The sequence below is a fragment of the Amblyomma americanum genome, chromosome 1 (assembly GCF_052857255.1).
Source record: "Amblyomma americanum isolate KBUSLIRL-KWMA chromosome 1, ASM5285725v1, whole genome shotgun sequence".
In the NCBI taxonomy this organism is placed as follows: domain Eukaryota; kingdom Metazoa; phylum Arthropoda; class Arachnida; order Ixodida; family Ixodidae; genus Amblyomma; species Amblyomma americanum.
In genome coordinates this window covers 197,105,197-197,132,536 of record NC_135497.1, presented here as the reverse complement: position 1 = coordinate 197,132,536, position 27,340 = coordinate 197,105,197, and the positions used below count along the sequence as shown (strand labels likewise).

The 27,340-nt window shown below is 43.6% G+C and overlaps 1 protein-coding gene across 1 annotated transcript in view; it reads right to left on the bottom strand.

The window, feature by feature from the left end:
* The window catches only part of LOC144114476 (uncharacterized), a 116,471-nt gene that overhangs the window by 22,836 nt on the left and 66,295 nt on the right, over positions 1 to 27,340 (bottom strand). Inside the window, exons 12-14 of the mRNA XM_077648232.1 lie at positions 22,575 to 22,673; positions 9,553 to 9,789; positions 6,147 to 6,307 (exon numbers count right to left, since the gene is read on the bottom strand). Of these exons, the coding sequence (XP_077504358.1) occupies positions 6,147 to 6,307; positions 9,553 to 9,789; positions 22,575 to 22,673 (497 nt within the window). The remainder of the gene's footprint in view (positions 1 to 6,146; positions 6,308 to 9,552; positions 9,790 to 22,574; positions 22,674 to 27,340) is intronic.

The following is a 27,340-nucleotide window of genomic DNA, read 5'->3' as shown; positions in this document are numbered from 1 at the left end:
AATCGCTCCGCACGTTTTATTCTTGGCGACTATGGTCGTCTATCAAGCATGACACTCATGAAAGAAACTATCAATAGCACCCTTGCCAATGCGCAGAAAAATTTCCCATTTGTGCCTTTTCTCTAAAATTTACCACACCAATCCAATTCTAAAAAATGAACTGATCATGTCACCCACATATATATCGTCGCGCATCGATAATCCGTGCAAAGTAGGCATCCCCCACTTCCACACTACATCCTATCAAGATTCATTCATTCCTAAAACAGCAACAGAGTGGAATCGTCTGCCTGCCACATTGGTGCTCACAAACAATATCGAAGTATTCAGGAAAAGCCTATGCTTGCATTATAACACATAGTTTTCTTCTAACTCCTTTAGTTTCACAGTTTTAAGTTATGTTGTGTGTTTTATGTGGTTTCATACTGTGTTGTACTTTCTTTGTTTTTAACGACTAACACTGACGAGTGTTACCACTTATTAGCTATGTTTTCCATGCGATGTTAGTACTTTATGTTACCCCACGTTACTGTGTGATTTTCAGATGAGAATAATCCCCGGTTCACTCCTGTATTCTGTTTTGCCTGTCCCTTTTTCTTTTTTTTTTGTTTTGTACTGTATCACTCCCCTCTATAATGCCCTCTGAGCCAAGAGGGTAACTGAAATAAATAAATAACTAAAGCAAACGAAGAGCTTGCCTGTTCAGCCAATAATACTTGGGCGCATGAGTAACCAAGTAAATCTTCGCAATGTCAATTTCGCAAAGTTTGGCTAGCATTGCATAAACCCTTGACAGTTTTGTTTGGCACTAATTAATTTATTGTCTTAGCTAATATTGTATATACAGGATTAATCATTTATGCACCAGCTTTTTTTTTCTCACATTTGATTTTTCTGCCCATTCCCCTCTGCAATGCCTGTACGGCCCTGAGGGTAAAAATAAATAATAAATATACATTTGTCCCTACATGAGACCAAATCCACTGCACCACAATGCCAGCAGCCGAATGTTTTGCCAACCACACCAAGCCATGCCCTTCGCCCCTCGTTCGAAACATCATCGGAGAGGTCTGTTAGTTGGTGCAAGACCCGTACCAACCAAATTAACAAACGTCTCACGCTATAGACTCGCATAGGCATTGGTCGGGACAAAGCCGGCAGTTCAAATTAACCAGATTTCCAAATTAATGCACTTTTACTGTATTTGTTTGCACTATATTGATTCTAGCAAATTTCAAGCATTCCTTTGTGTTCTTGAAGAAGTTCATTAGTGTTCTGCATACCCTTCCCCAGAACCACTATAAACCCCCTTAATTGAAGGCATTTATCTGAAGTATTTTTTAAACTGGAGTGAGTGAATATTCAAAACTTCGAATAGTCTACAAACAGTACTATTAGATTCAATTCGCACCGCACTTCCACTATTAGAACTTCCTAAACATTCAGAAATTACAAAGTTATCATCTAAACATTTGGTGAAACATCGCGATGTATCTTGCCATAACACGAGTTAACTTGCTCTTTCCTCAAAGAATCGACTGCAAAAACGCGGCAAAAGCCCTCGTGAGGTAATGCCAGGCCTTGCATAAAATCAATGTGCTGACGGCGGTGCGGTCGCTGTGCACTTGTGGGGAGTGCACGGGTTGGAAAACGAACTGCACAGCCATGCATACAGCATGTGAGTGTGTGGTGCTATAATGCTGCTGACAACTGGCTGTGGACCTGACAGTGATCCTCTCACTTTAGATCAATACAATAAGAGCGACGCCTCGCTCAGAAACTGCCCGCCTGGTGGAGGATAGTTGCGGTCCGCACGCTATGCTGCAGTTTTGTTCTGTGGAGACTAGTTTGATCGTCGTTAATTCTCATCAATTATTCTAGAAACTGCGTAACTTACGCCGCAGAGAACATGAAAAAAATGGCTGGCGGTTTGGCATTGCTAAGCTGCTAAGCATGAAATATTCTGCGAAAGCAGTTTTTCGCAGGTGGACACCACCGTCACATACCTGAAAGTGCGATTGCGGTGTCCACTGACCCAGGGAGCCAGTTATGTGCGCCTTCAACCTTTTCATCGTCAATGCCAATTTACCTAATGTACGCCGGCGGCCTGTGCTTTAGTGCACGTTTCTGCAGCAATGTTGTCCACGCCAACGCGTTCTGCTTTAGTGCGTGTTTCTACGACAGCGTTGTCCACGCCAACACATGCAGTGCACATCTCTCAGGCACTAGTGCCAAATAGCTCAAAGTGCGAATGTTAGCCTGATAGTAGTACTAGTTGATAAAGATGATGATGTGCAGTACCCAGCATGAGAGTGTTGTAGTTTAACACGAGGCGTGTTCGGCTGCGGGGATAGCCTAGTGTTCTCGCACAAAGGCCAGTGAAGCTGATCTGTTCATGCTGCCATGAGTTCAGATACCTGTCTCAGATATTTACTTTTTTGTTTACCTGTTTCACTTGGCACAAAACCACAAACACCGCAAGCATACAAACATAGCAAGATCTTACTTGGGGTTTACCCATTGAAATAGTGCTTTTGCACTAAATGTGTACAACCGAAACTGACTCAAAAGCAAACCTATGCAACAACACCATGTACAGTGCGGCCGCCCCCTTAGGCATTTAACGGCGTGCATTCCTTTGCGTGCCTTCGGTTCGCAAAAGCATTTGGGCCCATCACAGGGCTTGTGGTATGGCGAAACCGATATGTGAAGGCTAAGCAGGCTATGTGTTGTTGTGAACACAGCATTTTAGGCAGCATTCTATTGCGAGAAAGCGCGCAAGGAATGGATCCCACTCGTGCTGCTGCTCAGGTTCCTGCCCAGCAGGAAGCTGGGCAGGAAGTTGCTTTCCTTCGGCAATGCCTTGCACCTCCTATAATCACCTGCTGACGTCACTCCTACAATAAGAAGATATCTGCATGGCCACTTTACAGTACTTCATGACAATATTCAGTTAACTCCTTTGTCGTGTAAGCATAAAGGTAAGAGGCCACTTTTAAAATGCAATATTTTTGACAAAATTCAATTTTTCAAATTTGTTTTCATCAAAACGCCAGTTTAGACCTGAAAGAAATTCAAAAAATTGTGTCTCTAACACTGTAACAAAGCTACAGCCAAAGTTGTAACCCTTGCACATCTCATGAAACAAAAAGCTTTCCAGCCAAATAAAAACATAATTTTGCAATTGTAGTTATTTTTTCATGTTCACTTTTCAGTTCAGACTACTAACAACTGTTTCTTACCATCCATGTCATTTTTTTTAAATACCTAAAATGCTCACAAAAGTGATGCAATTAAGATGACTGGAACACACTGGATGGTTATGTCAGGAGATCAAAACTGAAGTCTAGTTTGTATGATGGCATGAGTCAGTATAACAATAGCAACAGAGGTACACTAGGCGTTTTGAAGCACAATGGGGTCAAACCTGGTCAGTACACACAGAAAACTGGTGTGACAGGTGACCAACAGCATATCTGAAAATCTTCCTCTCAATGTGCTGATGCCACAAAAACAAAAAAAAAGTAAAGGTTAAGGAGAGCTGAGCTACAAATATAGTGGATTTTAACCATCCTGGACTTCGTTGCATGGCATATGTAGTTATTCCTCATCTTCTTTCTTGTTTTTTTTCTCGACACGCTTCTTTCCGTTCGCAATCCCAACTTAATCTCTGAACAAAACACTTTTTATTTCTTATATATCTAGCTGCACAATGAACACTAATAAAATTGTGCAATTTGTTCTCTTATTGTTGCATTTTTTCTCAAAAGGTGGCTCATGTCGTGGAGTCCTTAGGCCCCAATTTCCATGTTCGAACTCAGCTAGGCCTAGTTGCGCCGCCATTTTGGGGCAGGTAATGTCATGCGCCGGCTTACCTTGCCTGCGCAATGTACACCTGCCCCCATGCCCCTTTGTTCTGTGTTCAGACAATGTTCCCTCACCCTTCAGGGGAGAGTCCCTCCTCTCACATGCCAGGGAAAGCACAGTGCACCACAATGCCTGTGAACACGAGTCTCCTTAATGGATTATGCAATAAATTAAATGAGATTATGTAATGCAGACGAGAGATAGGCATTTTATCACTCGTCACCCCAATGCAAGAATTTTTAAGCTAGCATCAATAACAACGAAGATATAGAGGATTAAAAATTACGCTCCCCCCCCCCCCATCTCGTACACGTGGGGCACCAGACAAAAATAAAGCAAAAAGCTCAGGGACAGGGCCCCGCCCATGAATACGTCATGCGCTGACGTTCCCTTTGCAACTTCCAGTTGTCGCTCCTAGCACCCCAGCAGCAGCGTTGGCGGCGTGATTGCGGCACGCGTCGGGTTTCTTTGCTTATAGTCTGTTGTAGTTAGCAGTAATGGACCCGGACTTCGAGGCGCGACTGCTTGCTCTTACGGCCGTGATGGGCATCGAGCCCTATGCGTTCACACCATACCGGCTGCGTTCCACCCAGGTGGCTCGCTCACGCACAACTCTAAAAATAACATGGCTGAGTTCAACACCTCGCCAGTCACTGGGTTTGCAGCCGACGACACAGCAAGGCATATTCAACTTGGGCGGACGAAAAAGACACTGCAAGTGGGTTCGGAACTCCCAACAGAAGTGGGCAGAGGAAAATTGAAACCATATGCATGAAGGCAATGCCCTGGCTAGCGCTTGTCCGAGAGGGCCGCGTGGCGGCACGAGCAGACAATTTTCACGGCTACCGGAAGCGTGCCCGTGACGTCGTGGCTGCCGTGGCTCCAGCAAATGACAGCGTGTGGTGGCCTGCTGACGTCATGGGTATAGTGATGTCTTTTTTTCACGATTTTAGTTTCAAAATCGGTCACTACGAGCACACTAATCGGGCCCATGAATTTTAAAAAACAGTTTTTAAAAGTTAATAATAATTGCCACCTCAGTTCCGAAGACTCATACTTAGTGTAAATGCTCATTAGCATCATTTCTAAGCATTGAAAACATTTATAAGCGACTTTTAATTCATTGCATAGTCCCTTTAACACGTTCGCTGTGGCAGTGATTTTCGGAGCCCTAACCCCCGTGCGTCATGGCTTTTTGGCGGGCCGCCCTTAGATTTTCTTTCGTGCGACATGACCGATCAGTGAGCCTCTGGTGAAGTCAATTTATTGGAACCAACAACAGATGGCAACGGCAACCTAGCATGTGTGTTTTTCGCAGGTTATTTGAAAAATCTTAGCTGTCCTACGGCTTCATAGCAGCACTCAGTATTCGTGCCGCACAGTAGAAATACAAGACGTGACCCACCGGTGATCTACAGTGCAGTGAACATGTTAAGACAAATATCTAATTTTCCGATTTTATCTGCTGTTAAAAACTTTCTTCAAGAGTGGCCTCATACCATAAGTAAAACTGTGACACAATCAGACTTTTTTCACCGAATGCAATTGTTATCCAAAGGAATGAAAACAGAGTATTAGTCTATAAAATAAAGTTCATCACTATTATTACTACATGATTGCCTCCTTCCGCCTTATTAAATGGGTAAAAACACTTTCTGGGCATCCATTTTTTTTTTTTTTTTGCATTGCAAGAGGACTACAGGCCTAGAAATCATGAAAATGAGCTCAAAACACCAGTGCACAACGTCAACAAGAAATTACAAACGATTTTAAATAAGCAATTTCAGTGCTTGTCAGCACAAACACTGAAGTGCACCTTGATGTCATTCAATGTGGGTGGAAATGCCCACCGGCTCCTCGGACAACATTCAAAAGCATATTAAATTATGTTCCACTCACGCCTGCTACTGAAACTTCCCAGCAGGCGTCTCCTTACACCCACAAAATAATTTGTTTGCGTTCGGAATTTTTTCTGTACCCATTTAATGCTTGGTAAGCCTTACAGGTATAGTAAATTACGCTGATGATGGCTAAAAATAAAATTTTTCAATTTCCTAGAGTGGTGTCTTGTGGAAAAGCGTTTGTCTTTATTTGAACTAGCTGCATTGATATTTGAAATTATTCAAAAATATTCTATTCGACTGCAATAAATTTTTATTATTCGTATTTGACTCGCAACCAAACATTTGATATTCGCATACCTTAACTTGCAAGTATTTAATATAGATGTTCTTCAATGCGCAAAATAAAGAGTAGAAAAAAAGGTAAATATGTCATGCCTGTGCAATGTCCATGGACATGAAGGTCAAATGAAATCCACCAATGCCAGTCCCATCAAAAGTCCATGAGCGGGTGCTATTCAGTGGATACTGGTTTGGAAACAGTGGAGACTGGAAGGCGTAACTGACTCCTGGAGCCAACTTCGGAGCAAAATGTGAACCTGCAGTGAGAAAAAAAAAACAAAAAACCAGCCATTGACTTAGCAGAAGATCTAAACAATTTTAGCAAATAAAAACATTTAGCTTTCTGCAATTCTGGACAAGAGCATGATTTCATAGGATGTGCTTGTCTGCAGTCACGGTTTGGACTATGCACAGTTTGGTACACATGAAGAATACAGCGAAAATTCAGTAACTATGCATGTGCATGCTGCTTCACTGTTCCAGCAACCAATCACAGGTTCATCAATATTAAAAAATTATTATACCCATCACCACTGCCATTTTTCGATCTGTGTTGTACTTTTCAACTGGTTTACAATGTGTTGAGGCTCTAATGCTCATCCTAGCAATCCATCCATGGGGAATTGTTACCTAGTTAAAATGAGGTAATACAACAGAACTTCGTTAATAAGTCACCCAGACAGCGGGAAACATCTGAATTAGATGCTTAGTGAATCATTCAAAAAGGAAGCGACAGGCAGTGTAGTTTGTGGCACATAAATTGCACCTGTGTATAAGTCACTCTAGTGGCTTTACGCCAGCTCAGAATAATTTTTTCGCTCACTTTGAACGGTCGCCCTGCTGCCCAGTTCACATTTGCCACCGCATGCGCATCCAACAATATGTAACTTGAATTTGAATTTTGCATCATAGCGTGTTCGCATTGCAGGCAGTGTTATGTTGAGCAAGAAAGATGCATTGTGCATGTGATACCTAATGGATGTGATGCCGAGGGAACTGGTGCCAACAGTGAAGCTTTGAGAACCTGGCTTGACTGGATGCGGCTGCCGTCGCCATTCAGTCTGGCCATGGCCAGATCATGCGATTCTAACCATAACATTTTAAAAATATCTAGATTTTTCCCTGTTGTAGACAAAGATATTCTATTCTAACATAGTTACTGAAAATGGCAAAAGATGATGCATTTTGGCACATTTTTACCATATACAAGTTGTACCATTGTATAATAAGCACAGACAAAAAAATTCTGAAAAAAAAACAACTTTACACCGAAAAATACAATATAAAATGTTTCATCATTCATTGCACTTTGGAGCCATACCACTGCCCTCAAGAAAGCTACGGTTTATGGCTGATCAAATGTACCTATAGTAGGAGCCCAGGCAAACTTACAATCATCTTCACTGCCTGGTGCCAGAATTTTGGCTATGATATTTTCAGCATCCGTTTTACATGTTCATGCACTTCCTTTAGTGTAACTCAATGATATGCAAAGCTCATTGCTACTTGGCGGCAAAGCATGCCTCCATCCACATACAGGCATGAAAAACAAAGAGTTCCGATGATGTGCAACTACAGCTGCCATGTTTTTTCACACAGTAATTTCTTGACTTTCTAGCCAGGTAAACTTTCAGGTCTGCCTTGTACTGTATTCTGCACTGCAGCATTCTCCATAACATCAGCACACATGTAGCTTGAAGTTTTCACTAGTGAGTGAAAAAAAAAAAGTGTTGCTCAAGTGCTTGTGCTGCACTTTTCAGCAGTGAAGGAAGCGAGAAAGGATAGTTTAGCAGAAGCGAACCTTTCAGGCGAATCTATGAAGCACATAAGCGTAAGTAGGCAACCCAGAAATGGCAATCTCAGTTATGATTGCCAACTTGCTGACTTAGCACAACTGTAAAAACCTGCGTATAGTACGAACCCACATATAATATGAGGTGTAATTTGGGGATAGCAAGAATAGGAAAAATGCTTTCACCTGCGTATGAGTGAGAAAAGCTCACTGAAAGTATTCACTTTCACTACATTTTGTGCTTGACTTGACGCAATGGACACTCACGAGACGTACGCACTGCGCACTTATTTATGTGTTCAGCGCCACTCCGCGCCAGGCATCGAAAAGGGGGCACGCATATCCATGTGCCCGGTGCCGGCTCACTTCCCCTCTCGCACCGACATGCTTGATCAGAGAATTTCACGCTGTGAAAAAAAGAGCAGCTAACACTCGCCCTGGCACTCGCGGGAACCATGCGGTGGTCCTCTGATTGTTGTAATCCAGCATGTGCGCGAGACAACACGCTCATGCCTGCTCCAGTCTCCCACCACGCACATGCGCAGACTGGCTCTGGAATAAGCTTATGCATGTGGTGCATGTGCATAGGAGTTGTCATCGGAGTTCGGGCTTCAGTGATCATCGTCCACGGCTGTACCATCTTCAGAGGGTCCCTTTGCAGAGGTATCTTTCCAAAGAAACCTCTTCGGTACTGTTGAGCGCATTTGATATCCCACATTTCTTGAAAGCACGACCGATGAGCTCCTCGGGAATGCTGGCCAAAACGTCCACGATCCAACTGCAGAGCATGGCTGGAGAGGCCCACTTCAGCCATCCGGTGGTAATAGCTGCAGGCTCTCCTTATCTAATCCAGCCCATGTAGCAGTGTTTGACGCGGTGCTGATGCTTTCGGCAGCTATAATTACATTCCTGTTAAAAAGAAGCCGAGTACTGCTTTCGCGGTCCAGACATTGTGCGAGGTGCGATCGTCCTGCTTAACAGCTTGGATGTCATGAGGTCAGTGTGATGAAATTGTACCGATATCGAAACCATCAAAACAGTCAATGGATGCCACTGCTAGATAGCGCCTCCTCTTGCTGGAAGCCTGACTGCGATAGTGCTGTATAATAACATGAACAGAACTGCGAATTTGGGCTCAATATTGTTTGGATCCGGAAATTTGCAGGCTATAATCTGGAAAAAAAAACCCGTATTTACACGGCTTCTTATGGTACTCCAAAAGGAGCAGTTGCACAGAACTGGAGTGACATTCACCTATACAGATACTCTCAGGGGAGCCAACCAAAAATCACAGTAAAATTAGTCAGTCAGGGGCACGCTGGCTTCTCAAATCATCAAGCAAACTTGTAAAGGTAAATTTTTGGACCACCGAAAATCTGAACTAAACAAGATTCAGAATAAAACCGGTTTCAAATTATCAAGCATAGAGCTCCCAAAGGAAAGTATTTTTACCTTGTTATACCCATTAATTTGGTATAGACAGATTTCCCATAAAAAGTTTAAGTGTATCATTAATGCCCTACAACTACTGTCACCATTGCCAGAGAAACATAATTCAAGCTGATGCAGATGAATACAATGTTTAGCAAGCAGGAATGTAGGCAAGAGTTTAGTCAACTCATTATGTCTAGCGTTAATACTGAAAAGCATTCACCACCATTTTACTGCTACACTTCACAACAGAGCTGAACAAAAGTTTGACGCACTCACCCAAGACGCCAGATACAGAGCCAGAGGCAACTGTTCCATTTTCCTGTGCACATTTGTTGCGTGTGATGACCACATAAGCACCACTCACGGAACTCATCTCCACAGGCTTCACAGAAGAATATGATGCATTCAGAATCAGCAAGGGCTTTGTTGGCTGAGCCAGGGATCTTATTGAAACATTGCCATTATTATCAAGGTTGAGATGGTCAAGCATCAAGGTGAACTTCTGTGTTTTACCTGTAAAAATGTCAAGAAACAGTTTAGGCAAGGCACTGCTCCTTATCACACAACGTTATGTGAATAAAGTAATGTAGATGCAAAACAGAAGCATTTGAAAGGGCAGAAACAGATGGATCTTATAGAATGCACAATCAAAAAAGGACTGAGACATTGTTTCTGCTATATGCAATGGGGTGGAGCTGATGACAGGGTTCGTGTAACAGCTTTTGTAGCAGGAGAAATTGCAATCTGTAGCAGAAAAAAATTGTGTTTCACTGCAGAAAGGGAGTTGTACCAAAATTTCAGCCTTTGTAGTCCAGCAAGTTCAGATGTTCATTCTGATGACAGGAAAAAAAAAATCACAAACCCAAATGCCATCATTATAGAAGCCTTTCTCAACGAAAAAAATATTCTGCTGTGTTTTCTGCAGTTAAAATTTGAATTTCCTCATTTTCCCGCCTTTTCTCTCCTCGCCACTTTTGCACACTGAAATGTTGTTGCTCCTCCAGCGGCTTCACCCACTCGGCCTCTCTGAGCGCGAGAGTTCTCCGAGGGGGGTGGAGCTTCTGGCTGTGGCAATGGTAGCTGTGCGACGTCAGAAAGAGTTGGCACAGCGAATCAATGGTGGCTCTCCACTGCTGGCGTAACAAACGCTGCATGACTGCATAACCACTGAGCCACCGCAGCGACCCCAAGGCATTAGGGGAGGGGAAAACAGATGGTAATCACTGGTTACAAGATAATGCATGATTATAAATGGCAAATACATGTAAACACAAAAAAGGAACTAAACCAATAAACAGGTAAATAAAAGGGCTTACAAGGGAACTGTGGAGAAAAATAGTTTATCAATAACCCTTTTTTAAATTTTATAGAATTTAATTTACTGACAATACTGTGAGAAAGTTCGTTCAATTCGACTGCAGAAGTCTGCAGCAATCATTTACTGAATGCACTAGCTGAACCATGGATGCGCTGAACACTCGGGGTAATTAAAGAAACACAGTGATGATCGCAAGCAGAGAAGAATTAGGCTCTCGCACAATTGTGCAAAAGTGCAATATAGTTTATGACATAGGCAGTCTTGCTACCTTACAATGGAATGCAAGGGAGCTAGACCAATGAAATATTTGATATTCGTAACGCACAGTCGAGAATCGTATCTGGATGCTATAAAATAACCAGCTTGATTCTGCCATGATATCTGCCATCATCATGATGATGATTATGATCAAGCCTGAATTACACGAAAATTTTCTCGGGAAAAATTGTGAATTGCACGGTTTAAAATCTCGAAGTGACACATAGACGAGGGATGTCATTGTGGAGGGCTCAAGATTATTTTAGAGAATAAATGTGTTCATAGCCCCATATGTCCATCGGTAATGTTGAAACGTAAGAATTGAATAATTTTAACAATGACATCTTGCAAGAGAAATTGAAAAGTAGCCACAAACCCCACAACCAACCAACACCAATCTCAAGTTTCAATGAAACGGTGCTTGCCACATTAAAAACTATGCAAAGGTGCCATGTCCAAGCAAAATCAATGAATAAATTATTTCCCTGTGTCCCTCATAGCCTGAGTGGCTTTGGGATGCTAAACCCCACAAACCAAATCATCTGCTCCCAGCGAAATAAGCAAACTTGTCTGCTCGACTCAATTAACAGAAAGACGATATGCATTACATGCGCAAATGATTTAGGATGAATTTGTAAAAATGTAAATGGCAGCACAAAAACTCCAATAAAAGCCCTGAAGGGGAGATGCGGGTCTTGAGGTCGCACGAATTCATGAAAAAGTCGATTTTTTGCCAAGCAGTTTTTTTTAACCAAATATACTTCAAACTACATCACCGCAAAATATACACGCTCAAACTGATCCCAAAGTGCGAAAAAAAAAACAAAAAAAAACACTGTCAGACTAAGGAGAGGGTCAGCTGTATTGCCACTCGAAAGTATGGTGGCCACTTCTCAGAAGTAGAAGATGAGCGATGATGATGAATATTTACAGATGAAGACGAAGGTCGCACACTGCCCTAACAATACTTTGAGAGTTGTGCGCCTGAAAAACAAAGCACAAGCTTCGAAATGACATTCCACTTGATGCGATTGCAATAGCAAAACCGCTCTCTGATCACTGCCATTTTACTACAGTTTTACAGCTTGTTTCACGCCCTTCCTATTGATACCTCTCAAAATGGCATTGCATCAACACAGCCAAAAGCACATGCATTTTTAGCAACCCGATTTCCTACAACTCAATGGGTGCACACAGATTTTCAAGCCTCTTCATATTCGTTCACTATTTTACACATACAGTCTTTGCCTTACAAGCTTTTTCTGTTTGCTGAGGGCAATTGAAATGAGCTTGGTATCAATTTATTCGTGAAGAGTAGAGCTGTGCAGTGATGATATTTTACTGGCTTTTTCATATGCATTAAATTGATTTATTTATTTATTTATTTATTTATTTATACATACTGCAGCGCAATTATATGCGCTATGGCAGGAGTGGGAAAACACAAAAATGCAAGGAAACAAAATGCAGCAAAATGTACAAAGTGAGCACTACAAAAGTTAAAATCACAAATGAAATATCAAACAAAAAAGGAACTGATAACGACAGGGTAAGAATACACAGCTATTATGCGTCTTCAACGGCAGTTACAAAGTTTTGAAATGGACAAGAACGAATGGACACGGGTAGAGAATTCCAGGCTTCTATTGAACGGGGAAAAAAACTGAATTTGAACAAATTAGCATGCGCAAAATACGGTATCAAATTAAGCTCGTGATGACTTCTTGTAGATGATAATGGTGCAAAGTTAATGTAGTGGTTAGCTGACAGCCTTACTGAGGAATTGACGACACAATGTAAGAATTTTAATGATTCAGTGTGGCGACGGACAGACAGCGTGGTTAAATTCAATGAGAGAAGTGTAGAAGAGGGTGAGAAATCGCGGTCATAACGATGACATATAAAACGCACAGCTTTCTTCTGGACTGCTTCTAACATGTTAATTTCGAATTGCTTGTACGGGTTCCACACTACAGCTGCGTAATCAAGAACAGGGCGGATTAGAGATTTATACAACAGTAGCTTTGTGTCTTTTGGTGAATTGGGTAGCGTGCGTCGTAGATAACCTAGTGTTTTTAGTGCTTTATTACATACGTAATCAATGTGTTTAGACCAAGACATGTTATGCGTGAATATGACACCAAGATATTTGTACTGCGAGACCCTATCCACCACACGGCCATTGAAAGAGTAACTAAAATGGGAAACGGAAGATTTGTTACAAAAAGACATGAGGACGGTTTTGTCGAAATTAATTCTCATTTGCCAGGTACTACACCAACTACAAAACATAGCAAATGACTCTTGGAGGCGACGATGATCATTAGGGCCATTAATTACTTCGTATAAAACGCAGTCATCAGCGTAAAGACGAATGTTAGAAGAAATGTTATGCGGAAAGTCATTTATATATATTAAAAAGAGTAGTGGTCCAAGGACGGAGCCTTGAGGCACACCTGACGTTACATCAACAGCAGTAGAATGAGAAGAATTATAGGATACGAACTGGGAACGAGATGAGAGAAAGCTAGAAATCCAATCAACCAAGTGAGGATTGTTTAGTATAGCATTTAGTTTAGCAAGAAGCTTGGAATGTTGAACAGTATCGAATGCTTTCGAGAAGTCTATAAAAATGGCATCAACTTGGTTACCGACATCGAGGTTATGTAATATATCATGAGCAAATTCTGTTAATTGTGTTACCGTACTAAAACCGCGCCTAAACCCATGCTGAAAGTTAGATAGCAAATTATTGGATTCAAGAAAAAGCATGATGTGTTTATGAATGATGTGTTCCAACATTTTGCATGACTGTGATGTCAATGAAATCGGTCTGTAGTTCGACAAGCACTGTCTATCACCAGATTTGAAAAGAGGGAGCACTTTGGCTAATTTCCAAGAAGAAGGAACTGTAGCGGATAAGGACTTGTTGAATATGATGGTCAGATATTTCGAAGACCATATGGAGTAACGAACCAGGAACGCATTATGTATTCCATCTGGGCCGGTACATTTGCTTCTCTAAATTACCAGCCAACCTGCTTTGTACGTTCTACTCATACATTTTTTTCCCATGCACTTTCCCTGCAGAAAGCCTGAAAACAGCATCACTTCACAAAGTGCATCTATGGTGATTCAGTTATACAAATATTTTGAATAATTTATATTGGCCTGTAATGAAAAGCCCCCCAAAAATCACAAAACTAACTCAAATTCGAAGTGCCCTACCCAAACTCAAATTGCATATTTGGACTCTACACAACCCCAACAAAAAAGAACACATATACAGAATGTATTTAGGAAGAATCCTACCATAAATTACAAAAAAGTTTCAGACCCAAATCCCTCCTTAACATGTTAACTGCGTTGTGGGTAACCAGTGGGTCAAGTCATTTATTCATGCTGTGCAGCCATGAATCTGGGTCACATGATAAAGTGATCGGACAGCAGAGCTTTTTCAGAGACCAAGAAAAGCACACGTCAGATCGCTACTGCCACATGTTGGTGGTTCAAAGAAGCTGGCATCACCAGCAGCTTCCTGTTGGGCCATGCCTCATTAAGGAAAATTGAAGGGTGGCCTACCAGTGGGGCCACGACCCACAGGGATAAGGGCTCCGGAATATGTTTAAGGGCAACTGTGGGGATTTTCTAACATTCTTAGTCAATTGCAGTACATTCTCGGGAGTGCCCTATATTCTTCACAACAAACTGTTTCAAAATAGTATCACAATCTTAAATCAGCAAAAATACATCACGCTGAAACTCTGATGAGTTGCCCGAAAACAATGCTTTATCAATAATAGTCATAAAACAGCGATGATGTAACATTAATTATTGGAAAGACTCAAATGTGCATTGAATTATTAAAGTCATGACTCCAACTGATGACTAACAATGTAATAACCAAATACAATGCAGCAATGGCGTAGAGGTAGAGTGCCTCTGCATCGCGTGCAAGAGAACCGGGGTTCAAATTCTGGTGCCGCGCAATTCTCCACTGGGTTTGAAAAAAATAAATAAAAAATCCGTGTGTCGATGGCATTGCATAACCAGGCCTGGGGTGCAGCCTGATTTCGGTGACCAGAACCGACAATGCACACCCTCACGAGAACAGGATTTGGCCGCCCTGGTGCTGTACTTGGCCACAATCTTTTATGAACAAACCAATTAACCCTCGGCCCTCAGTCCCCAGCGGCTGCGAAGCAACTGACCACGGCGGCGGTCAGACCTGTGACGCAGCGGAGGGCGCTAAGAATTTCTGGCTCCGGACAGACCGCCATTGGAATCTGAACCTGGACACATTTAACGCTAGAACTTTATCTAGTGAGGCTAGCCTAGCAGTGCTGTTCGAGGAACTAGCGGGAATTAAATAGGATGTCATAGGGCTTAGTGAAGTAAGGAGGACAGGTGAGGCGTATACAGTACTAAAGGACGGATATATACTGTGCTATCGCGGATTAGCGAATAGACGAGAACTAGGTGTGGGGTTCCTCATTAATCAGGATATAGCTGGAAACATAGAGGAGTTCTATAGTATTAACGAGAGGGTAGCAGCTATTGTAATTAGGCTCAATAGGAGGTACAAGCTGAAAGTGGTGCAGGCCTACGCGCCTACATCCAGCTATGATGACCAGACCGTTGAAAATTTCTATGAAGACGTGGAATCTGCAATGAATAAAGTAAAATAGCACTTCAATGCGACGTCTTCAATGCGAAGGCTGGCAAGAAGCAGGCTGACGACCACGAGGTAGGCGACTATGGGATAGGTTCTAGAAATAGCAGGGAAGAGTTATTAGTAGAGTTCGCAGATAGAAATAATTTACCGATCATGAATATGTTCTTCCGCAGACGAAAGAACAGGAAGTGGACCTGGAAGAGCCTCAATGGTGAGACTAAAAAAGAAATAGTCTTCACACTATGCGCTCAACCCAGCATCGTTCACGATGAAGCCGTCCTCAGATTAGCTTAGACTTGAAGAGGGAACGGAACAAGCTAGTGAAAAGGAAGTCCATTAACGAGTTAGCGGTAAGAGGGAAAGTTCGGCTTTAACTGAGGATAACGATCTTGATGATCATGCAATATGAACAATAATCTGACAGCTATCATTACGGAGTGCGCAATAGAAATAGGCGGTAGGACGGTTCGACAGGATGCCGGCAAGCTATCTCAGGTGATTAAAGAAACGTCAAAGCATGAGGGCTTCTAACCCTACCGACAGAGTAGAACTGACAGAGCTATCGAAGTTAATAAGCACAAGGTAGCCGACATAAGGAAGTTTAATATGGAGAGAATCGAGCATGCTCTAAAGAACGGAGGTAGCCTAAATGTGGTGAAGAGGAAACTAGGCATAGGTAAAAACCAGATGTATGCGTTAAGAGACAAGGAGGGCAATGTCGTTAGCAATACGAGTAAGATAGTAAAAGTAGCCGAAGAGTTCTACACAAATCTGTACAGTAGCCAATGTAATCATAGCGTTAATGAGAGAGACATTAGCTCAGAGCATTGCATCATCCCGCCAGTAACGAAAGAGGAAGAAAGCCTTAGGAGTAATGCAAAAGGGGAAAAGCAGCTGGTAAGGATCAGGTAACAGCAGATCTGTTGAAGGATGGAGGGGAGATCGTGCTAGAAAAGCTAGCCACCCTGTATACGCAATGCCTTATGACGTTCGACCGTACCAGAAGCTTGGAAGAATGCAAACATTATCTTAATTCGTAAGAATGGAGATGCCAAGGACTTGAAAAATTACAGACCGATCAGCTTACTGTCCGTTGCCTACAAGGTCTTTACTAAGGTAATCGCTAATAGAGTCAGGGCAACCTTAGACTTAAATCAAGTAAATGACCAGGCACACTTTCGTAAAGGATATTCAACAATATGCCATATTCACACTATCAATCAGGTCACAGAGAAATTCGCAGAATACAACCAACCCCTATATATAGCCTTCATTGATTACGAGAAAGCATTCGACTCAGTGGAACTCTCAGCTGTCATACAGGCATTGCGGAATCGAGGTGTAGAAGAGCCTTATGTCAAAATACTGGAAGATATATATAGCAACTGCACAGCTACCATAGTCCTCCATAAAGTCAGCAATAAAATTCCAATAAAGAAGGGTGTCAGGCAAGAAGACACGATCTCGCCAATGCTATTCACCGCCTGTTTACAGGAGGTATTCCGAGGCCTGAATTGGGAACAGTTGGGCATAAGAGTAAATGAAGAATACCTAAATAACCTGCGATTCGCCGATGACATTGCCTTGCTGAGTCACTCAGGAGATGAACTGCAAATCATGATCAATGAGTTAGACAGGCAGAGCAGAATGCTGGGTCTAAAAATTAGCATGCAGAACACCAAAGTAATGTTCAACAGTCTATCAAGGGAGCAGCAGTTCACAATTGCCAGCAAAGGGCTGGAAGTGGTAAAGGAAAACGTCTACTTAGGGCAGGTAGTGGCAGCTGATCCGGATCATGAGAGGGAAATAACTAGAAGGATAAGAATGGGGTGGAGCGCATATGGCAGGTTCCCTCAAATCATGAATGGCAGTTTACCAATTTCCCTCAAGAGAAAAGTGTAAACCAGCTGTACCTTACTGGTACTCACCTACGGGGCAGAAACGTGGAGGCAAACGAAAAGAGTTCAGCTTAAGTTAAGGACAGCGCAGCGAGCCATGGAAAAAAAAATGGTAGTTGTAACGTTAAGAGACTGGAAGCGGGCACAGTGGGTGCGGGAACAAACGCGGGTTAATGACATCCTAGTCGAAATCAAGAGGAAGAAATGGGCTTGGGCAGGGCATGTAATGCGAAGGCAAGATAACTGCTGGTCCTTAAGGGTAACGGAGTGGATTCCAAGAGAAAGTAAGCGTAGCAGTGGGCGGCAGAAGGTTAGGTGGGCGGATGAGATTAAGAAGTTTGCAGGCAAAGGATGGATGCAGCAGGCAAAGGACAGGGTTAATTGGAGAGACATGGGAGAGGCCTTTGCCCTGCAGTTGGTGTCTTAAGGCTGATGATGATGATGAACCAAATACAAGTCTAACACCTCACATTTATCTAGTCCGGAGTGAGTATCAGAATGTGGAAAATACCTTCAATGTTACAAACACTATAGGAACAGTGCAAAGGCGTGGACATGAAAAGAGGTCACAAACAGGCTGCTGACTGAAGTCAGTTCCGTGTCAGTGTCCTCTTTTCATGTCCACATCTTATGCTGTTTCAATAACGTTAAACCAACTTGCAGAGATGCTACAGTTGAATCCCGCTACAATGAAATCAACGGGACGCGCAAGAAATTTCGTTGTCGAGAAATTAAGCAAAAATGCAAGGCAATAGCTCCAGCAAAACATAGTTTTATAGCCAGAAATCTGTGAGCTTAGCCTGCTTGCGTTTCATTGCCAGCAGCGGTGTCACGAGACTCTCGCACTCTGAACAGCAACATCGCAACGTCGTCATCGTGTGTGCCAAGGAATTTTCTAATAACGTTGAAGGCATCCAGTAGCTGCGATGAGGCTGCTGGGGCAGGTAAATCTTCAGCGGAGTCGTCTTCATGATCGGACGGCTCTTCCGGCTCGCAAACATTTTTGATGATGTCTTCATCGCTTCGTTCCTCGTGGACAATCACGTCCGCGTCAGCGTCGAGGAAATCGTCCAGCGCTATGTCAGCAGGGACGTTTCCAGCTTCCTGGAGCGATTTCCAAGTAACGTCAATCCCCGGAGTCAATGACAATGGTACACTTTCCGCAGCTGCAGTCGTGCTGGTCGCCTTGCTGTTGACAAACCCGGCGTGCTTGAAGCAGTTGCGGATCACGCTGCACCGTGTTGCTCTCCATGCCGCAGCCATCATTTCTAAAGCCATGAAAAGATAGACTTTCATCTCCCTACCAGTGTCGGCGTTCAGGAGAAGCTGCTGGATCAACCTCTCCTGGTAGGATGACTTCATGCTTCGAATGATGCCTTAGTCCAGGGGTTGAGTGACTGAGGTACAGTTCGGGGGGAAGAACTTCAGCTCGGCACTTGACAGCTTGACGTCATCAATGCGGTGCGCTGAACAATTGTCCCAAGTGCAAACAAACCCTTCGATTTTGTCTGCTCACGTCGCTGTCAAGTGCCACCACCCAGTCAGCAAAAATGGCACTGGTCATCCACGACCGGCTGTTTGCCACATACTTGACAGGTAGGCTCCTGTTCCCCTTGAAGCAGTGCGGTTTTGCATTTTTGCCAATAACCAACGGGGGGCGCGTTTGTGAGACCCATCCACATTTCTGCACAGCAGCACAGTCACTCGTTGCTTGCTATGTTTGCCTCCGTGGCAACGCTGCCCTTTAAAATCAAGCGTCTTCGCTGGCAGAATTCTCAAAGAAGAGGCCAGTCTCGTCTGCGTTATAAATATCAGACGGAGCGTAACTGCTCATTATGTCAGTCATGTTGTCCGCCGCCCATGCTGATGCGCCGTCAACGTCCGCAGATGCCGATTCACTGCACAAAACCTTGCCGACGATGTTATGCCTTTCTTTAAAGCGATTCAGCCATCCTATGCTTGCCTTAAAGTCGTTCAGCCCTAGCAAACAAGCATAATTTAGGGCCTTCTTCAATACAATTTTAGCGCTCAGGGGCATGTTTGTTGTTCGCGTATCGACGAACCAAGCATAGACAGCCTTGTCGAGCTCTTCATACGTTGGTTGCGTCACTTTCTTGTGCTGCGCTGAAGTGCCTGATGAAAGTGCCTTCCTAATGCTGTCCTTTTTCTTCAAAACCGTCGATAGCGAACTCGGCGTGATGCCAAAATCTGCGGCAATAATTGCCTTCTTCCTGCTTTCCGCTTCGGCGATAATTCTATCCTTTTCTTCTAGCGAAATAAACGTTTACTTCTTCGTTGGTGGCTACATGGCAGAGGCGATCGACGAGACCAGACTGCAGCGAGAGATCGACGATCAGCACACACCGACACACGAGAAAATGGCGGTAAGGGCTCCGGAGAAGGCGGGGAGGGGAGGCTGGCGACTGGATTTGGATTCGTCTTTGGCCCTCGTACGGCCGGCGTCCTTTGCATGGCACCAACAAGTCCCCTCGCTGCTTCCCTATGACGAATAAACAACTCCCAACCAAATTTTTTAATGAAGAATACATGAAAATGTAATAAACATACATTCCGTGCATTATTTAGCTGCTCCAAGCCACTGCTTCAGCAGGGAATAATCTCGTACAGCACCCAACTTTTGAAGAAAGGCGGACCACTGACCGGTGAAGGCTCGCGAAAAATTCGTAGAAGCGAATGCGTGCTCACAAAGTAATTCGTTTTCGAGGGAATTTTAATACATTAACTCCTATGGGGATTTCGCGGGGAATGAAAAATACTTCATTGTGGCTAAAATTTCGTTGAAGCGGCATTCGTTGTGCCGGGATTCAACTGTACTGGTAAAATACAATTTGGAGCAATTTTTGGAGCAATTTTTGAAGCACTAAAATTCCCAATTTCGAGCACTATGGAGCAGAGGAACATCAATTTAGGAGCAGTCTGGAATATGTCATCCAATGATTAGCTGTACAGCCCATGCATACACTGAACATACTTTCAAGCACAGGAGCTCAAATGTGCTGACGTGTAGCTATTCACTATACATTGCAAAGCTTATAAAGCTTCATTATATCTCCTCCACATCAAAATCACTCGGTTTTTCATTTATGTCAGCCAGTTCAGTCATGCTTTCTTGCACACTTGTGCTTGCCTCACTCAAAAGCAATTAACCAGACTCAATCACCTCTTTATCCTTGTGAGTCATGCCCATTTTAATCACCCATGTGCTGGCTGAAGCATCATCAACATTTCTGCTCGTAGTGCACACAACCCTGCACTATGTATGGAACTCCATTTTTTAAGCAAATGGCAGAGTTTCCAGGGCCAATATGTTGCACAACTGAAACGAATGGCAAAGTGCAAACGCAGCAATACCATGCAGCTGTGCCCATTTATAACCAACATTGGCCTAGCTTGAATCAGATGGACACAACAGTTACAATGCGCACTGTGACTATTGCACTGAGTTGCACAGATCGAAAGTCTCTGGCGTACGTGGTGTTAGGCTGCAGCCCAGACACAGGCATCAGACGCCCACATGTAAGAACGCGCCGCATGGCCACTATCTTCATTGCGAACATGAGCGTCACAAACATTCAGCACACAACGCGAGAACGATGGGCATAACACGTATGCAACAGGAAGCATAAAAAAATCCTCCACGCGAGCTAAGCATTGCCCCGTCTCGCAGGAACTTCGAGCTCACTGCGAGGCTACCTGAGTGTGTCAATCTCGCGGGACAGATGTGGAGTGGATCGACACTGCAGTAAAAGCGTGTTAATTTGAACTTCAAGGAACCAGAAAAAATATTCCAATTATCCAAAGTTCGAATTCTTGAATGGTTTGTTGGTTTATGGTTTATAGGGGTTTAACGTCCCATAGTGACTAAGGCTATGAGGGACGCCGTAGTGAAGGGCTCCGGAAATTTTGACGACCTGGGGTTGTTTAGCGTGCACTGACATTGAACAGTATACGAACCTCTAGCATTTTACCTCCATCCAAATGTGACCGCCGCAGCCGGGATTGAACCTGCGCCTTTCTGGTCAGCAGTCGAGAGCCATATTATAACCACCGAGTCACCGGGGTGGAAAATTATTGAATGATCCCGCCAAAACTGACGAGAACCACTTTCGTAGTGGTAAATTTTACAATAGTCGTCTGCTGTTAAAATGGGCACAGAACGACAGTGACTATTTTTCACATTTCCATCAATGCTTTCATTCATGCCCACTGCCAGGAGCGTCAAAGCAAAACAGCTCTGGCAGACTCTGTAGCAATGAAGCCCTCTCATTAGTGGGCACATCACGAGTGAGAAGGCGCGCAGTTTTGGCGCCCTGATGGAATGGATTAATCATGTGGAGGGGAACACGGAGCGGCACCAATCAGCGTCCGAAACAGCGCGAAACTGTGCTCTGTGCGATAGCCACTGCCGTCGCCACAGGCTGGCGCGAAGCTCAGAAAAGCGAAATTGAATCTAAACTATAGTACCATATTGAAATCAAGTGCTCAGACTATCCTTGAAAATGGGGCAGTTCGTGTTTCATCACGCCTGCAGCTGCACGCACATTAAAGGGGTGCCGAACACCATAACATGCAATTCAGGTTTTAGTATGACAATTTTGACGATCGCTTACAGTGCTGGTCATACCTGAATGCAGCCTCCTCTCGAATTAACTCGTGCAAGACTCGTAGTGTCCGAATGAGCTAATCAAGTGAGCATCCGACGCCATAGACTTTCATGGCCGCTGCTGGCCGAGACGACACCAGCAGTCAGCACTGTGCAGATTTCCGAATTAATGATCTTTCACTGTAATGCACTGTCAGCGCTTCGTGTCCCCGCTCACGAAAATTGCCAGAATTCATGTAAATGGAGGACTAAAATTAATTTCTGCAGAAATAAAACCCCTCACAGCTGAATAGTTTGGTGTATATAACCAAGATGGGGAGAAGAACCTACACTAAACATTTCATTTAAATATGTGAACTCAAAAAAAAAAGCCCAGGTTCACATCATTATCTGTATCTTTGGATCATGGGTATTAAAAGGCCTTCAAATATAACATTCATTCACAGGCTCCCTGGTAAAAAATGCTAGCTGTGACTAAATGAAAACTGATATTTAAACTTTCATTAGGAAGGAAGAAGTGCTCACCTGATGAGTTTGAAGGATTAATAGCCCATGTACAAACAGCATTGCAGTTGCCTGACAAGCTGTACAGTCCACTTGTTCCCAATGTTGTTGAATGACAACCTGCATGAAAATTCAATGACACATGTAAAACAGGTTTACTTTAGAACTTCCTACACATATCCAGATACCATAAACAAATATAAGCAATAAACACAGCACATGCTCACAGTCACCTTGGCTTAACATCACATTTATACTAACGTAAAATGAAGATCCTATCCACTCTCCGAGAAAGCAAAGATCGCAATTATTATACCCACCACTGAAGCTGTCACTAACAGTGTGTCCATGAAATCAGTGTTTTAAAACATATCGCTTTCTTCCATTTCTTTCAACAACTTTGATTGAAATCCCCGCACCGATCCACAACATTCGTGTATGACAAAAGACAAAGCGGAGGCTTGGTTTGACTGCTAGCTGCAGTTCCTGTCAATATATGCTCATTTTCAGCAAGAGTGCAACTCTAACATGCATCATGCAATGCATAGCAGGTAACTAATAGACATGTGCGAGTATTCAAAAGTTTCGAATATTTAGTTGAATAGTTAAGTATTTGATATTAGAATGGCGGAAATTCTTCAAGCGTCGACTAAGCGTTAAAAAAAAATGACGTTTCAGCCCCGACTAACGGGGGCCTTGCTCACAATGAAAGAAAAGAATGACGGTAGATTATATAGGTTTCATGATATGACGTAAGCAGTGGGAGCATATCGGGGGTAGATTGCCTTCGTTGCGATTAAGCGTGTTTGCCATCGTCTGAATATAAAAAGATTCCAGGCAAAGCCTTGTCGTCTTGCTCTTTTCTTTTCCAATTATCTTTGTGCCATCCCAGTCAATGCCATCGCCCTCGGACACAGCATGATCAGCCAGTGCGTTGGTTGCCTCGTGCTTGTTCTTGACATAATTGTGATGCTGCTGCAATTTTTTCCGCAAATCCCCTTTTTCACCATTGTAGACATGCTCACAATCGGCGCAGGAAATCCTATACACGATGCCCGGGAATTTCTCCTTTATCTTGTCTTTCACTGTAACCAACGCGTGACGTATCCTCCGCGTGGGTACATGTGCGACACCGACTTCGTATGACTGGAATATGCGGGATAAGCTTTCACTTACTCCGGGGACGTAGGGTATCAGAATCCTTTTCTTCTTCCTCGCTAGGGTTGCTGTGGCGGCGGGTAAGCTAGGTGATTCTCGGATTTTCGTACAAAGAAACTGGGATATTTGACTACTGCCGGCCGCATTTCACAAGTTTATAATGCAGTGCTTAATCATTCATTATTTGTGCTCCGGGTCCGGTAAGCGACTGGCGCACGTTCACGGCTACATTCGGGATGGCTGTCATTCTTTACGCCGAAGAAAAGAACAACTCCGCGCCAGGCCGCAGGTTCGACGTTCTCAATGGGTGATCAGGTGTGGCAGCTGCAGCAAGGCCAAATTTTCAGCTGTTCCACGCGATGTCGTGATGTGGCTGCACCCAGAAGTGCAGAAAGCGCAAGCTTTCGCTGCACGATGATGTTAAAACGAGCTGTGGGACCGCAGCAGCGATCACGACGGCAGCGCTAGTGTGGACGAGTAGTCCAGTGACTAATACATTTTCGAATGTGCCCACGGGCGCTCCCACGCACGGCAGCCAATAGCAGCTGGCAATAAGGGGAGGCCGCAGGATTGTGCTATCGTGTTCTATTATTAAAGGCGAAGCGTAAACGGCCTCCAAGTTTTTTTGTTTTTTTTTTTCAGAAATGTGAAGTGGGGGGGGGGGGGGGGGGGTGGGGGGTCGACTTATAATCGTGTAAATACGGTATGACCAGCACTTGAGGGTCTCATAGATAAGCTTCACACCCGACAAATATTTCTGCTCCACATGTAAGCCAACTCCCCATCCGATGGCCACATTTGCAGGACGTCGACACAGCTTCAATGAGTGCGACAAAGATTCAATGCATTCCCTCTCTTTTTCATGTAATGGCCCTATGTGTTAAAAAAAATGATTTTTAAAATGCCTATTGTGCCCTTCAACCTTCTTTGTGTGCCATAAGTATTCGAAATATTCACTTTGAAATTATTCGAAGAAAATTACTATTCACTTCGAACCAAAAAAAAAAACACTATTTGGACATGCCTAGAAACAAAAAAGAATTCTTGCTGTTTATGCACAAGGCACATGGTGGCATTCCCTACTTTTGTGGCAATGCAGCAGATGCTAGGTACAAAAGGGAGGGAGATGGGCCTTTGTCCCCGTGCTGTGGGGAATGGGCTCCTCAGCTATAGCAACCCCACATCGACTCTTCAACAGCCTCCCTTCACACCTAGACTAAACAAAGAACTACCAACTCCTCATGGCACGGAGACAACGGACTGTCTCCTACCCTTCCCTGCCTAGCCTCTGCTGCACTGCCCCCAGAAGTCATCTTTCCTCACTCTCGGCAGATGCTTGTGGGGGCCATGTGCAAACTTCTGTGAACCTTGAAGATCCAAGCACTGCACCTAATTATTGCCCAAGAATCAGGTCCTGCCACCGCTGTGCAGGAATTCCTGTCACACAAGGAAGATGACTTAAAGGTGGCCTATAGATTAGTTGCAAAAACTGCAATTTATCATCAGTGTCCTTTCAAGCAATCAATTTTCTTGGACTGCCCACGATTGGAATGACCTTCCAATTGGAAGTTGCAGCAATCATCAACCTAGGACTCTTCGTATTTGTCATCGAGGAAACACATTCATCAGTACATCATTGTTAATCATGTACAATGTTTCCTTGCGCCAGTGTGTCCACTCCTTGTGTAATATGCCGCATAAGGACCCTTGAGGAATAATAAATAAAATAAAAAAAAAGTATTAGAAAGCTATCTCTTGCTTGAAAACAGGAGGAAATCTTGTACTTTGTCACTAGTGATAGCAGCCTTGAAGCAAATTTTTGCGTTGTTCTATTTTTATTTTGTTTTTGTGTTTTGACATATATTTGCACTTTTTTTGTAATAAACCTCTTAGTTACAAGTGTGGCACCGGTTTATTATTTTTTTGTCTCCTATGTTTTGACCCATTTGAATCTCAAAATGTCGCCTCACCACTAGCCCAGCTGTCCTTACATTGAAAACTGTCGAACTCCCAAGCCAGTCAACAGTTCAATGGCCTCAATTCAAATGGTGAAGATGGTATGGGGGGGTGTTAACAGCACGAAGTTGCACAAGGGCTATGAGAAACGCCAAAGTGGAGGGCTTTGGACTAACTTCGACCACCTCGGGTCCTTAACATGCACTGGTATCGCAGAGCACATGGGCACTTTTTCATTTCACCTCCACCGGGCAAACACCAAAGCCACCAGAGTGGGTCAAATAGTGACGAATATTCCTGATCAAGCATCAGTGCTGCAAAAATTCCCCATTTCCCCGAAAATTTTCCAAATGTGCCAGATAAAAATACAGCTTTAAGCTTTTCCTGCTGGCAGACACCCTGTACTACCAATGCACAGCATTTGCTGACACTTAAAGGTACCGCGAAACACATAATCAGTGCATTGTTTTGCTTGTTGGTTGTATAGGATGAGTTATAGAGATGCTATTAGCATCAGTCGTACCACATATACTCCGTTTTTTAATATTTTAATTAGCTCGCATTGGTCACACCCCGTGTCGTCATTGGGAGAGTGAAATGGGAATGGGAAGCTGAGCGAAAATCGAGCTGAGGGTAGCATTTTGCTTGTTTTTATTTTGAAATTTCTTCGTTGAATAACTCCCGTTCCTATGCATCGATTCTCGTAATTCTTTTTGAGTCAGCATCTGTGTGACATGAAAGAATCCATCTGAAGTATAGCCGGCATCCATTCAAGCAGTGTGTCGCAGCCCTTTAATGTAGCACCTGCTCTTTAGATTTACACTGCTCCGACCTCCCATAAAAAGCAAATGAAGCCATTGCTTCGCGAACGGGAGTGGCATGTTTTGTCAATGTTACTGTATTAATGAGAGCTTTTTTTTCTCATTTCATGTGCTTAAGAATGCACCTCATGTTATATTTGGAACCATAATGTGATTTTTTTTGTTGCCCACTGCTCCTCGCGATAGTTAAGGTGGCCTTCACCACTAGACTCAAGAACTGTAAGGAGAAGCTAACTTTTTGATGACCTTGAGGCCGCAGGGGCAAAGGAGAGGAGGGTGGCTATGAATGTGAAAAGAAGGTGGCGAGGCCGCTGACACAGAGAAGGCACTGAAAGAGTTGAGTAGGGAAAGACAAGAAAGGCGAACGGGCACAGGACTGGATGGCACAATGCACAAAGCAGCTTGACACGGCGACGACAATGGCTGCTGTTGTGCGGGAGACTGTGCGTGTTAAAGGGGCTATGCAATGAATTAAAGGTCTCTTGTAAATGTTTTCAATGCTTAGAAATGATGCTAAGGAGCATTTACACTAAGTACGAGTCTTCGGAAATGAGCCGGCAATTTATTACGAATTTTAAAAACCGTGTTTTTCAAAATTCGTGAGGGCGATTGGTGTTCTAGTATGACGGATTTTGCAACTAAAATCGTGAAAATAGACGTCACTAGTTCAGTGACATCAGCAGGCCACCACACGCCGTCATTCGCTGGAGCAACAGCAGCCACGACGTCACGGGCAAACTTCCGGTAGTCGAAAGTCGTCTGCTCGTGCCGCCCCAGCAAGCGCAAGCAAGGTCTCTGCTTTCGTGCGTATGGTTTCAATTTAACTCGGCTGGCTCTTTCTGTCGGGAGTTT